Genomic DNA, 16,934 nt, shown 5'->3' on the forward strand with positions numbered 1-16,934 from the left:
ATGATAAATATATGACGCACTATTAAGTAATTATCAATAATTATATAACTAATTGTTAAAAAATTAACAAATAGTTTGAAATAAAATTATACAACTTATATAATCAAATAAAATAATTTTTGTCGTAGTTTCACTTAAGAAAAGGCACTATTTATATAACATGAACAATTTGCTTAAATCGAAATATTTGAAGAAAATATGCAATTCGATCTCTATGTCTTATGTATTGTAGAAAAAATAGAATTACATAAACGTGCACTTGTAATAACCAAGTTGATTCATTTAATAAAAATTAAACAATTATTTTATAAAAAATATAACAAAGTATTTAAAATATATATATATATTGTTTTGAGCGGAGCGGTGAATGTATTGATTTAACAAATGTATTATTTTTTTTTTGTAATTAGAAACATTTTTGTGGCAATAATTTTCAAAAATAGGGGTATTTCTGGAAGCAAATTAAATCTAATTGGTACTTTTATTCGTTTTTTATTGACGATAAAATTATCAAATTTTTGAACTATTTATAAGTATGAGCAATTTTTAATTTATTTTTTCTAGAAATATCGATTAAAAATTATTCGCTGGGTAAAAATGATTGATAATTAAATAAAAAGTTCCTCATATCGAAAATCTATCGTTACAAGATTTTTTAAAAGCGTTTAAAATTGTAATTTTAATAAAATTAACAAAAATCGCAAAATTTAGTAACTATCTTGTGGTTAGAAATACATAAAAATGTTTGTATATCTAAAATTTGAAAATTTATGACAAACTTTTTTGCTTTTTATAAGTAGTTCATAATGAAACCATAACATTTAAAAAATGCATAAAACAATTATTTTTTATGAATATTTTAAGTTCCAATTGAGACGGATTTACTTATTTAAACGATAAATAACGATAATATGTTAATTATTTTGTAATAAACTTAAGAACATTATACTTGAGAACTTCAACTTTTATATATTTTATACAAATATTATCATGAATTTTATTATCATAAATAACATTATTAGTTTATCTTAAAATATTATCTATTTATAGGAATTATAAATCTATTTTTACTGTTGTACAGTATTAACAGAAAGATGTCATTAAACTTTGTATTATACAAGTTAATATAATATGGTATAAACATAATAATATATTGCTATAATAATTAAATGCTAATAATATAATAAATGCAATATTTTCAGAAAAAAATCTATGGACCTACTGTAATACTAAAAATAAAATAAATGACTTTAATAGTGATATTAAGAAACATAATGTAAAGTATATTTAGTAATATTGGCTAATCTAATCTTAAAGGCTTTATAGCGGTCTTATGACCGTTTCCGCTCAGAATTATTTTTCGTATACAATAATATTATATCATTGAACTCAAATTTAAAAATCCATTTAATATAATAACATAATAACCTACTCGATACGATGATACCTAATGAATAGCAGAGTGGCACCCAATTGTCTTATCTTTTCTTTTTTTTTTGCTTAGTTTTAAACAATAACTAAACAACATTCTTTAACAATAAATTAAATTTTTTACTATAATTTTTAAGATTTTTATCTTTTTTTTAATGACAGTAGGTACTTATACATTTTGAATTTATATTTTGAAGTGGAATAATTTTATGAAAATATTATTAAATATGCTCAAATTTTAAACGAGTAATTAGTCATAATACTAAGTTTCAATGTTTAAATAATAAATAGTGATTTAACAACTTGTTACAGTATACCGTCCTCCTCGCACAATTCCATTTTCACACTTAAACTATAAATACTTATAAAACTAATTCTTAGTATACAATTTGATTTTTATGTATTGAAATTCTCAGAAAATATTTCACTTCAATAAAAAGAGTATTCTGTCATTAAAAAAAAATATTAAAAACTAATTTTTTTTTCAATATCATATATTATGATCTTAAGTTGATAAAATTCATAGTAATTAAATAAAACTAATTTTTATTTGAATGTATAAGTGTATCCCCATCACCGACACCACCCATAAAACATATCCAACTCTACCTCAATTAATTATTATCAAATAAATTAGAATTTATAAGTTATTATAAAATTATATGGGTTTCTTTATTTTTTAACATATTTTTATTATTAATAATAAAAAAACTGAAGGAAGTAAAAACTGTCGAGGGGAATGAAAGAATAATTTTGAGACCCATTTTTAGAAATATAATATATTGTAAGCCCGAAACATTATTTATCTACTATAGGCTATATAGTTCACACTTAACATAAATTCATCACGCTTGTGGACCTTCAGCCATGATGATAATTGTGTTGGTTTTCAAAAGTCGCGCTCTAGTTCGTCGTACAATTACATTTCTCTATTGGTGTAATGAGTTCTGCCTCGAATCATTTTATATCTATACTTACTTTACTCGGTAACCGCGGCACAGCCAGTACAGGTAAGTATTGGATTATAAGTAGGTACCTATAATATACATCGGCAATCGTCATAAAAAAAAAAAAACGCGGTTCGTTACAATATTATAACTTGTATTCTCGCGTGGTTTGATGCGCGTTTATGGTGAACTATACATATAGTGATTCACCAGACATGATCGTAAATTTATAATTATTCTTCTTCAATAATTTAGTTACTAAAAATCTGATTTTTGGAATTTTTTAATGTACTGCCCATTTAAACACAATATATTTGAAATTCATTACATTTTTAGATACTACTTAATAAAAAGTGTGATGATACAAAGTTATGTTTTTTCAAATAAAAATACCTCTTTCTACTGTAAATTATTTGTAGATTAATTGTATGAACATGTTGACCAATCGAAATCAAAATTGGTATGAATAGTTTTTGAGTTATTTAACTTTGTGTAATAAGGTTATAATCTATTCATGATAATAAGTTTTGAAGATATACGAGGACTATTTGAGTTAAATATTAGTAATTAGTATTTAGTATTAATCAATTGGCATTTATAATTCATGAAAATGGTCCAAGTGTAATAAATATTAGATCGAATATAACATATAATTTATATTTTTGCAAATCCGTTTTTGTTAATAAAAAAATTTTAAAAACTGAGGAATTACTCGTACGAATTTTATAGTAGGCACCTGTCAACATTTTCAAATACATAATCAATTAAATAATTTTCCATAAAAATAGTATAAAAGTCTTTTATAACTATTTTTAAAGAAATAGTAAGGTTAACATGCTAGGTGAATCATTCAGTATCTGTATTGTATATAATTACGAGGTGCTATATTATATCAGCAGATAATGTGATCGTGGTAAAACGTACGATAACATAAGACTACAGATCAGCCGAATTCTTCAAACAACGTTAAGTTTTTTTATTTTAGAAACGTATTGATGGTGTCTACTGTTCGCATAACAATATAAAGTAATTATACATTATAGATCGAAACTGATTCGAATAACTTGTTAAAGTTTTAACGGCAAGGCGATTGAATAATATGACATAGTAATTTCTCTCAATCTCTTTTTCCGTGATATCGAAATATTATTATTTAAGATTTATTTATAAAAAAAAAAATGAAAAACAACTTTAATAATCGAACAAAAATTAATTTAATATGAAAAGGATTAAATCAACAAAATGTATTTACGTACTTGTAATCGAATAAAATGTAATATAAATAATTTTCATATTAGCTAATACTATAATAAAATACCGACAATTATGAATAGTAGATATGTACTTAAATAGAGTTTTAAAAATGGAATGTAAAATGTAAGCAAATTAAGATACACTTTAATTTATTTAGATTTTTTTGGCACCAGTATAAAGTTAAACAAATAATTTTAAAATTATTCATAGGATAATAGTTTATAATTATTTAAGTATGTTTGGAAATTGGAATTTTAGCACGTTATTAGGGTACTTGTGTTGAAATTATTATTTTACCGCGTTTAGATACTTTTTTAATTGTTAAGTCATAAAATATTTTATGCCCTATACATTTTATACACAGTGTTAAATACCTACATCATCAATATTATATTATACTTTATTATTACTTTTTGTTTTCAGTGTCATTGTGCTTAATGCAAAACGTATTAAATCTAAATTATTGGCAATGCGTAATGAAAAGAACGGATCAATGCCCAGACATGGATATCAAAATATTTTTGTATTCCAGGTAAGATGAATAATAATATATATAATAAATAGTGTTCGGGACTTCTTGCATTTGCATGTTTTTTTGTAGTGGTCGTAAATTATTCTAGAAGAATTATAAGTTTGTTTTATGAAATAATAAAATTAAAAACTAAGTTTAAATTTGCATATTTGTGCATACTTCACATTTTTTAAATTTATATGTAGGTAAAATTTCGGCAAAAATCGCTTTTGAAAAACGTTCAAAAATATTTTTTTTAATAAATTAAGGCCGTAGTCTGTCGTATCTGAATCGTATTTCTGTTTACAATAATTTCTTTGTCGCTTAAGAATCAAACTTTTTATCGATAATATCGACAATTGTATAGTTGAGGTAAAAGCTATAATAATATATAGATTCTACATTATACAACGAAATGAAAAGCAGTACGTATTCGTTCGTTAATCACGGTTAACTGATCGCATATCACGCGTTTACGTATTTATTATTAACTCAGTATAAGTGCCTTTTTTTTATAAATTATTAATTATAATCAATTTATTTTTTTAAGACTTTTATTATGTACTTACTACCTACCTATTTTTAAAATTTTTATTTTTATAATTATAATATGCTTTAGGTATACGTTTTCAAAAACAAAATAAAAAATTAGCTCCATATTTTTAAACACAATTTGATGATTTTGACTGCATATTTCGATAATTTTAAGTGCATCAAGTCAAAATAAATATCTGTAAAGCATGTGTAACTACGGAACTTTCAATTACCATACAGACATGCAGGGCCGTATTCATGGTGGTTTTCTCGGGTAATTAGCAAGGTATTTACTATATAGACTACAGAGCAAACATAGTCCAACGTTATATACTAAATTCATCTTACCACATCATCTTTAAGATTTTCTGGAAAACCTAACCGCGTATTATTTTTTGCAATTACTTAACGTCACCTATCGTACGTATATGTTCGTAACATTTCGTTTTAGATTTTTGTAGTAGATACTATAGTTACGAATATAATGATGAAAAAATAACTAATATAAAAACGATTACACCGTGTAAACATAGGTACGTGTTTCGGGTTTCAGTGTTTGTAAACTTGACGTTATAGTATAACCATACGTGTCTATACCATGCTCGTTTTAAAAAAATATATATTTTTATGTGTCTATAATAGACAATAGTAATATTGTACATTGACACAGTCAATTAGATTACGCGTATGTATAATATAGGTATATAATATATAATATATAATATATGATATTATATTGTGCCGACCCGACGTCTACTGCGGAAAATCCGATCCTGTCATTTATTGCTATTGAAATAATATATTCGTGTGCAATCAATAAACACCTCTCGATTGGAGTGCATTGTGATCGAAGAAGTGTAACAAATCAATCACTCCGATCCATATAAACGAGAGTGACATTGTTTACTTATTATACTTTCATCGATAAAAATTCCACGTACTATAATATACAGTTTCGCGAAAATAATGGACAATAAACAAACCGTTTCCAATTCGGTACAAACTCTCAGTACTTACTCTGAACTCTGCAGGTGATGACAAAAACAAAAAATTTAAATTCGACTATACCTACATTTTTGTCTCAATTTTAAATCGTCGTATATACGAACAAAAATAAATTACTGTCAATTATTATATATTCAAGACGATCTTTTAATCAAACAACACTCATTATTTTAAAATCTATTAATGTTTATAAAAATATTTTTTTTTTCATAATTTCCAGCCAAAATAAAACAATATTTTTTATCGTTATAATTTTTTACTTTTTTGAATTACATCATAAATTTTTTTATTTTTTATTCCGAAGAAAAATATTTTGATATAAATAAATATTAAAATTCAAATAATAGTAGCTTATGAATTATAACTATTTACAATTTAGTTGACCAGTGTGGAGAGGTACTAGGACTTTATTTTGACTAGAAATTATATAAAAAAAATTGCTTGCAACAAAATAATCAGACAGTATACTTGACTTTTATGTTTAATATACAAGATTAAAACACATTATGAATTATTTCATTACTTGCGGAAAGTAGAGTTTAATTGTTTTATTGGAATATAGGTATTACCATGTTTCGTCGGGACACTATTTCGCAATTATGTAATTAAAACAATAATTCATACTATATAACTTTTTATGTATGGTATATTGGTATGTATGGTATGGCATGTTAATAAATTATTTACTTAAGCGTTAAGTCAAACGAAAACTTTTAGGTATTTTTGAAAAATAAAATAAAAGTATAATCGATAGGTACTGTTTGAAAACGTTATAACAACACAAACGATTTATTACTAGAAAGTATCATAACGAGAAAACAAAAGAAAAAACATACATTTTTTTAGTCTATAATTATTATTAATATCTAATAGACATTATTTATTTATTATATATAATTAGAAATTAGCATTGTTTTATCAGATGAGTAGGTACAAGAGACTCAATTCTTGTTAAATTATAATTATACGTCATGCACTGCAATTTCACAGTTGAAGAATTTCGTACGAAAATGATATGAAAATATTGTTAATTTTAAAGAATGTCAAGAGAAGTGTTCCTTCGTGAATGAATCAAGTACGACAGCATTATTAGAATTGTTCAAACTTCAATGTGATTTGTTATTTGAAGGGAACGGATTTGAATGCAAATCGCATTTTTTTCCCGAAAACATTCCATTTCTTAGCACAAAGTTCATTTCATATATCAAAGAATTAAAAAATGTAATTTTTATTTTGCATTTATTTTTTTTTGAATTTTTAAGACTTTTTTGCTTTTTAGAGTATTTTTTGACATTTTTATGTTTTAAAATCATTTTTTTATAAGAATGGATAAAATTTGATAAACATTTAGTTAACATTCATACTAAAAGAATAAAATAAAATATTATTTGTCTTACAATATGTTGTACTTCTATTTTTATTATTTATTATGTTTTTACCGATCAGACAAATGTGACGCCAGACGAAATTATTGTTGATACGTGTAGACACTTAGGTATATTAAAGTATATTAATGTACATCATACATTCGAACAACACGAAATATTATGTATGAATAATTAATACTTACGAATAAGAATTTATATAATTAAACAATTTTTTTTAATGTTAAAAATAGTTTTAAGACCATTTTTTTAGTATATTTAAAAAAAAATCTGTTATGAGTGCATTAAATCGTATTTTTAAGTCATTTTTTTTTGTTTTAGAGCATTTAAATTCGTTCCCTAGTCTTGTAATTAAAAAAAAAAAAATTGAAAAATGAATCATCGAGATTGGTATGGTAATATTATTATATTATTAATTGGTTGATAAGGTGATCTTGGTACTATGACGCGAAATCGGTCAGAAAAATACGACCTAAATACATACCTATGTTAAAAAGACAGTATTTAGTGCACACAATGCATTTGACAGTAAATCAACTTATCAATGTTAAGATGTCGTTATAAGATAATATCATTGATTATAAATACTAGTACTTATTTAAATTCAATTCTTATAATTAATATTAAATGGGTACACTTCATATATTATAATTACATCTTTTTTGTGTAGATCTCTATAAATTAATTAATATAGAAGTTACAATTTACGTTCATTGTTACGCTTACAGAATATTACATTCGATAAATTATATGCCATATGCCATATACGTGGCTAATAATGTTGTACAAAACAACAAAAAACAAGAAAGTTTTCTATACTTGACTAATTACAATTGGAAAACATTCAAATACATAGTTTAATATATTCAAATAATTACTTAGATGAGAATAATTTACTCAACTCTGCAATATACAATATAATTAGGTGCAATGTACATGATAATTTATATATTTTAAAATTAAACATTGGATTATTTATAGCGGTGCTAAACGAAAAAAATTGATAGATGTTCGAAACAAGAACACACTCCGGTACAGCGGTTGGAATCCTAGCAAAAAAAACGTCATCATTATTCATGGTTTTAATGGAACAGAAAGCAAGACCCCGATGACAATCATCAGAAACGGTTAGTGATCCATACCGAATAGTATAAAATATCTTATTATATTATGATAATTATTACTTTTATCATCGTCATTATTTTTATTATTAACGAAACTTGTTTTATCAATACGTTCAATTGTACGTAGACAGATTATTGTTTCAGCATTTCACCGCAAAAGCAAACATTATAAACGAAATTATTTGTAAAACAGGCGCATTATAATAATAGTATTATAAATGTGTAGCTAGTGTTAGCTAGTTATACCGTCCCGTTGTATTTATACTGTTTATAGTAGGTGAATGTATTTTTAATTAAAAAGTGGACTCGTCTCGCTTCATTCACCTTCAAGTGTGTGCAGTGAAATAGTATAATGTTCGAAATTCTATCGTGAAATATTATTGTAGGCATTTGTAAATACGAATTCAACTGTGTATTACTAGTTTAACGGAGAATAGTTGCTGACCCAAAAGACAAAAGTTCTCACGACTTAGTGAGTTTTTTATCTATAAAATCGTGCGATTTCTAATAAACGTATACATTCCAACAGTATTTCTAATGTTGTTTATCCTTCCGCATAGGATAATTTTGTGGAAATATTCGAAATATAAAGATTTTTTGGGGGAAATTATAATTAAAATTATAGCAATACAAATTTCAGTCATGTCCTAGGAAAAAATTAATATTACGCACGTCTATTTTTTATAGCCAAAACAATATATTCTTCCTAAAAATATGCGTATCGCTGGATGATGAATAAGAGCATAGAAGTTACTATGAATATAATATATTTATTATATGAAGTTTCGAAGGCTCATATCGCATTAGACGTAGTAAGAAGATTTCATCACAATATTTGTTTTCTCTTTTAGACTCATGTGCACCACATACATAAAACACATTCATGTGTAAGATCGTATTTTATGATTTTTGAATAATCTTAAGTAGAATCACCTTTTACAAAAATTATAGAGTATAATATTATTGAGAGTTTGACATAATATCAGTTTTATATTTTATAATTAGTATTAAATAATAGTGTTTGTAAATTTAAATGGATACACAATTGTTTTGGGACAATACTTAGAGTATTTATACAAACCGAAATGTTATACTCTCAAAAATATTATTTTCTATAATTTTTGTAATAGTTAATTCTACAGTTAAGATTATTTAAAAACATAGAAATCATACAATATACAAATATGATTTTAAACGAATGTGTTTTGTCTATATAGCGCGTGGGCCAGTGAGAGAAAATCAACAGTGTACAGATATCAATTTGACTATTGTGCATAATGTATTCTAGTTTTAAAATAAAACACTGCGGATACGAGTTTACGTTTTTTTACGAAATCTCCATCATCTTTATCGTAATACGAAAATGTCTATGGTCACCCCGTATAAACGCGCACATTATACCTGTACGTTTGTGCTTTTCTTTGACTATATTATAAGCTGTATACATAGGTACTAGGTAGCAATCGTGACTGACATAACACGGTTTCATCCACATCACCGAGGTCCAATCGCAGCATAACTATCACAAGCTACTCAGCCGCCACGTTTAACGTGACAAAAGCCGAGCTCGCACGCATTTTCGAATTTAATATATATATATTATTATCATATACTTTTCGACGTCCATTGTAGCTCATCGTTTAGAGCCATCTCATAAGTATATATTATAATATGCTGATCGGTATCGTTGTTTTTCACGATCGCATCGTACGTATATTATTCTTGGGTTATATTATCGCGTACTATGAAGGCATTATAAATCAAACCATCTTCTTACAATTGCGCCTTGGACATCACAATACTCCTCCTCATTATCCGCAAGGTATAACCGTTTTTTTAGTACCTATCTTCCTTTATTTTACGCCATCCAATATTCAGCTTTCAAACTTTACACGATTTGCAGCTCTTCGTAAACTTCTTTACAACGATAAGATGGGCGGGATCAAATGCTGCGTAAAATGTGTGTTTCCGTTTTATTACATGACGTACACTCGAGTTCGTCCAATACCTCATCCAAGCCCTAAAATCACAGCGGTTTATATATTATTGCATAAGTTTACATGTTGCGTTTGCTGCAGCGTACCTGAACCGAAAAGACTACAACGTGTTTACCGTGGACTGGGAACCGCTGACATTCTTCCCGTGTTACTTGTCCTCGCTGAGCAACACCAGGCTGGTGGCCCAATGCACTGCTCAGTTCTATGCCCACCTCACCTATTCTGGGGCATCGGCGTACGACATACACTGCGTCGGCCACAGTCTCGGGGCCCACATATGCGGCATGATAAGCAACCACTTGACACACAGACAACACAAAATCATAGGTGCGTATATTATAATGTATATTTATTATAAATAAAATTCATTACGTTATCACTTTTTTACATTTAACTGCGAGAGAATTGCAAAGACAGTGTTTAATTTAACGCACTGATATGCTATATATTAATTATATATTATTAGTTGTACCACTCGACTTGCCCGAGAAAAATAAACAGACATAAAATACGACGCAATATTGGCAGGTGCATAACCGGTAGGGGGGGGGGTGTTTTTCGAATTAACTATTATCATTTCGGCCTTATTTTAGCCACTGCTTTCCCTTATTTACCAGTATGTAAATACTAAAATACACAAAATAATTAATAAAACCATATATACATTAAGGTTTTCTCAAAGTTTTCCAGAAGTTCTATCACACGTGAAATATTATTATCAGTAACATATATATATATGCGTAATTTAATATAGGTGTACCTATACAATATGATAAATATATAATAAAGTCATGAAATTCTCTCACGAACGCGAATCGTGTAACTCCGCCTACCAAGTTGAATACAATATATTCCATGTTAATATCCTCTATTGTTACGATAAGTATACCTATTTTGTTTTTTTGCTTATCACACGATACCGCGCGTCATCCGAACAAGCGTTACCGCGTAGTTATAGTCAACGTTAAAGTCTCCACGATGTTTAATATATTGGTAAGTAAATTATGCTACTAAAAACAGGTATGTATATAGGTAGGTATATAATGCAAATGTAATCCATTTTTAATGAATACGCGTTCCAAGAATTACGGTCTCAGGTTTAGTTTAGCAAAGCACTTACGTAAACTTACGTATATATATATTAAGAGACTGCAATGGCAGTGCACTTGAACTTGTAATATCGTGTCATAAATGTATAGTATACGCGTGTTTTTAGACGATCGCGTCACAGCACGGCGCGCGGTAGGTGGCTAAAAATCTATAAAACTGGTTTATATTAAATGCTATATTTTAACGTGTATATAAATTAGAATATTTTTTTCATAGCTCATGACTGCGATATAAATATATATACACCATACTAGTAATCGTAAAAATATAGATCACTATTTTTTTTTTTTACACTGCAGTCTTTAAAATTATTTTAAGTTACTTCCATACATCAAATGAAAAATATAGCATTTTCAATACAAAAAAAAAAACACAATTTCCACACGTCAATATTATGCTATAAAATATATAAAAATAGTTTCACCAAAAATCGCTTAGCGTTTTGCAATGCCAACGACATAAAGTTGTTTCACAGTTATGTAAATTGGTCGACGGTTATTAAGTGTATATATATATGTATATCATGGCCTGCTATAGACATCAGCTGCAATACACCAATCTATTATTATATTATACTATTTTATATATCCATAACCGAGACGTTTTACTATTGCGGTATTCAATTATTGTCTAGCCGATTTTCAAATAAAATACGTAAACTCGCAACAACGAGTATGCTCTTGCTTGAGAACATTATCGTTATTCGGGTCATCGCCGGTTACACGGAAACAAAAAAAAACTGTAAAACAACATAGGTATGTTAATATTTCAAATGATTACAGTCATAATTAAAATATACATTGACGATCAAGTGAATGGTATGTATTATTTTATATTCGTATCTGCCGAACGATTTTTTTTTTTGTATGTAATCTACTTTTGTTTTTCCAAACCGTTCGTGTCATTATGCATTCTTGCCTCGAAAAAAAAGATATCATAAATCTTAGGTTCAAATTCAAACTCTATTTTATTCTAATTCGAAAAATGAAAATACGACTTTCGCGCCAACGAGAAGGTGGTTTACTGGATAATTTACAAGATAATACACCAAGCATGCTCAACCCCATTTTTTTATTTAATAATTTATTTATTAAAAATTTTATTTTCACCATTTATAAATATACTTGAATATCATATTTTTAAATTCTTGAATTTTTTCTTACTAAAGGAGTAACCTGAGGAAATATGAACTTCTATTTATCAAATGAGAACCTCTTATTTTACTGTAAATTATTTATTAGATAATTTTACTAAACATTTTAAATTAGGTATTAAAATCAAAATTGAAATTAGTAGTTTTTGAGTTATTATTTAACTTTGTATACTGAGAATAATATACGTTATAGGTCCATCGTCATTAATAACGGGCAGTATAAATATTGTAATAAATTAAAAATTACTAGTTAAAATTTTAAATTAAGTACCTATTTCGAAAATTAAAAAAAAATTATTAACTGAATAATTTAGAGAAAAAAAGAAACTGTCTTTTGAAAAATCAGAAACTTATATCACATCAGGAAACTCCTTAATAGTGCTGAAATCACAATGATTTTAACTTAAAGTCTTTATTTGAAAATTCAAAAAATCAAAAATAGAACAAATTGATTATTAAATTTTAAAAATGGGGGTGAGCATGCTTGGAGAATCACATTGTATAGGTATACAGTGCTATACGTGTATATACTAAACACGAATATGATGTCCCGACGAAGAAGATTTCTGGTAAAACCTGTTTTTCTTTCTTCCGGATAAATGGGTCACGAGTGCAGAAGACGTGACCTACTATCTAATATGATATCATATATGATAAACATTTTAAGATGTATATCGCAATTATCATATAATTATTCCAAACGAATTTTTCATAATTTTCGTTTCTATAGACCGGCCATGACCGTGAATTTAGCAGTGGGTTTCTTGTGGGTACCTATCGCGCACGACATTCTTCATAACTTTCCAGTTTCCTTTGGGTCATATTCGTTATTATACACGTACTGTGCAGTGTTTATATTATGCATATATAGTTAGAAAATATTTTTGTTTCGCTGCACAAGATATGTTTTTAATTTAATTTTTTTCAAAATTATATATACGTGCTCGACAATGTTCATTGTTCATAATCGTAAAAATATATAATTTGGTATGTGAGCATATTTATGCCACCGACTGGGGTATTTTTTAATTCGGTCGATTACTGACTGTTGCTTGTTTAACAGTATGAATTATATTAGTAAAATATCTATTGATTTTGTCTTATCATTAAACCGTATTTATTATACTGTGTGGATAATACTATATTATCTGGTGAAGGTAAAAAGTCATATAAGAGACATATTATAGAGGTAGAGAGACAGAGAGAAAGCGTGTATCAAAGAGTAATGTAGTATAATAATTGTTTCAGGATGTTAGGTCCAATAAATGTAGCCCAATATGTAGTCAAGTCCAAAGTGTATTTAGCCCCGATTTCTATTTTTAATTCGCTTTAGACCACCATCAATAAAAAAAAATACAAGATACTAATCAAAAAAGGGTTGACGAATTAGTGCACAATAGTCAGAAAGTATGAGTACAATAAAATATTGAAACCAGAATTTATCCGAAGCTATACCTTATTAATTAAAAATATACAGTAATCCACAATTCACACTGAGCTGAAACAGATTTAGAATAAAAACGTTCTTATATTTTAATATAATATTATAAACATAATATTTATTTTAAAAACGATGACACCGATTTATATATAAATACAATATGTTTAACACTGTTTTAAATATCATTAAGTAAAAAAAAAAAAAAAAATACAAATTACAAAAGTTAGCTGTCCGTTCCACTCCCACACATCATGTTCTACCTATATGATTCCGGTTCGTGTAATGTAAATTTTTAACAAATATACATACGTTGTATCTTAGACAAACTGTTGATTGGAATAAATTTCTTATTGGACAAAAATTACTATTTGAACGAAATCACGATTGGACTTTATTCATTGAACACAATTTCTATAAATTGATCAATATAATAACTTTCTGTATTCTTAACTACTGAGTTTAAATATATTTTATTGTATTAAATCAACACGTATCGTATTTTTATATAAAATAAAATAAATTGAATTATAATCATTAGAATAATATACATAAAGTTACTTTGCTCATAATTCATACAATATAATATATGAGTTGTTTATAAAGTATATAAATTAACGTCTGTTCATTATTATACTGATAAACCTTTCTAGAATGCCGTTAAAATATAACCTATAATAATTTGTTAAAATTTAATATTATTTTGGTGTATGAAGTTCAGAGATCACATAATATAATACATATAGCTGTTCACATTTCAGCGAAACGTTGATTAATAAATAATTACACCAAATTATACGGCGTAAGAAAACAAAACTAAACGATTTCATAGTACGAACATAATATGAGATTTAACCCGTGGCTAAAAACAATAATCGACCTTAATTACACGTATGTATAATTGTTTTCATCTCGAGCGTTGCCGCTGTGTGTATGTGCAAGAAGATCGCGTGTGAAAATACGTTTATGACCCGATGGCATCTATTTTTCCACTTTTGTGATTAGAAGACATATTGTGAAAATTATTCAAAATCTTAAGTACCTTAACTATAGGTATAGGTACTTCTATGGTGTAGACTATAGATATTATGTTCGCGCCAGCACCATTAACTACATGATAACTATAAAATAGAGTCGTAATCTACGACTCGTAAACTATCTTAATTCCGTGAGCCCGGTTAGGTTGTACAAATTCTCCATACACTTCACTACCAAAACAAATGTATGAAATACCTACTTGTGCTGATATATCATGTCGTATTTTGTTTTTTGTTTTTGCCGACACGTTGAGTACAAATTTATTCTTCGCTATATTATGCCAATATTATTATATTTTATTAATATTATCAACTATTGTACATTTTACTGTTATTGAGTATTCTTTTTGTGTCATAATAATTAACAATACGATTACGCCGGGCAAAAATAATATCTCCAAAAGTCCAAAGTAATAATTGTAATATCGTATGGACATACTTTACCGGTAAAAATGCACTTCGTTTAAATGTAGCCATGTAGGTGTGTACCCATATTATTATTATTATAAACGTCGGATCACCACCGCCCTACCTTTACCGATGACCTACACGAAATTTTATACAGTCGGACTAGAAATACGTTTGGTTTTATTTAAGTATCAATAATTATTTACAGATTCTTTTTGTACGTATTTTCTCTTCTTACTCATTCGCAAACGCGGTCCGTAACTTTCCCCGATTATCATAGGCATATGCAAGCGGCAACGAGGACTTCGAATTATAATATTATTGGCTTTCGTAGAAGGACCAATTTTTAATAAAAACAAATGCATAAGAGGTAAAAATTATAAAAGATTCATAAAAAGAAGCTCAGTACTTTTCGATTATCGGATTCGAGTAAGATATTATAATATCAATAATATTTTTATTAATCGATCATTTTTTAAATTTAACTGCATCAATACCAATAATACCTACTAATGTCTAAAATGTATGTAAAATAAAATCACATAATATTTAGATTTTAGAATGGTATAATGTTTCGACTTTCGAGTCAAATTTGTAAATCACTTATTTTGAATTTAGATTGAAATATGTGGATATACAAAATTATTAAATTTACGTTTCATCTAACCATTATATATAATTTCAGTTGTTCATCATATTTATTATGATTCACAATTAACAGATTACATTTTGGAAACCCGTTATATCTACATATAATGACAGTTATTAATAATTTAATAAATAAAAACGACGAAACAAAACAGCTTGATTCTGTTTCTTACTTTAGTCGCTTTCTTACATTGATGTACGTATAATAATATTAAACATTAAATGTGTACACAGTTCATAATTTGTCTAACCTAATACCTTTCTCCATTACACTAATATGCTTGATATGTTATTACAAATTGTAATTTACAGGCTCATGGTCTACAGAAATATTGAAATATGTTATTACTATATATTATTTATAAAATATTTTAACGATAAATTAACTACTGTTTACGTGTTATAAATTATTACAGTTATTACTAAATCGTTGGTTTCAGGGCCCGCGCTAGCAACTATTGATGGAGGGAGGGGATATAAATATATGAATTTGCCGACTATACATTTTAAAACAAAATCCGCAAGTGTTGTCTCTGTCGACTATTTCACACACAAGTAACATGGGGAATTTTGCATTGAGAATAATTCAATAATTAGAATAATCCATTTGATTATGTGATTTTAGAACTAGAATAAATTTATGTATTGTAAAATTTAAAGATAAAATTATTATCCAGGCATACTGGAAAGTTTTATTGATATTTTAATTTTGAAGAAAGATAGTATTTTAAAATTATAATCTTTTTGTAGATTTTTAAATTAATATAACTTGCTTCACGTTTAAAATATCAATAAAAAACTCCGACATTCCCTGAATAATAATCTTAACTTTAAATTGTACACTAATTGTATGGTACAAAATTGATCAATTTACTGTAATTTTAAAAATAATAGAGTAAAATATATACCAACTGAACGCAAAATTTGATAATATGTTATGCGTGTGTAGAAC

General features: G+C 26.9%; 1 protein-coding gene across 2 annotated transcripts in view; it reads left to right on the top strand.

Moving 5' to 3' along the window:
• Positions 1–16,934, top strand: part of LOC113549181 (phospholipase A1-like) — a 36,519-nt gene that overhangs the window by 11,006 nt on the left and 8,579 nt on the right. For both annotated transcript variants that reach the window (XM_026950364.1, XM_026950363.1), the window contains exons 3-5: positions 4,056–4,164; positions 8,049–8,194; positions 10,270–10,515. In XM_026950364.1, the coding sequence (XP_026806165.1) occupies positions 4,056–4,164; positions 8,049–8,194; positions 10,270–10,515 (501 nt within the window). The remainder of the gene's footprint in view (positions 1–4,055; positions 4,165–8,048; positions 8,195–10,269; positions 10,516–16,934) is intronic.

Source organism: Rhopalosiphum maidis, chromosome 1, assembly GCF_003676215.2.
Source record: "Rhopalosiphum maidis isolate BTI-1 chromosome 1, ASM367621v3, whole genome shotgun sequence".
NCBI lineage: Eukaryota > Metazoa > Arthropoda > Insecta > Hemiptera > Aphididae > Rhopalosiphum > Rhopalosiphum maidis.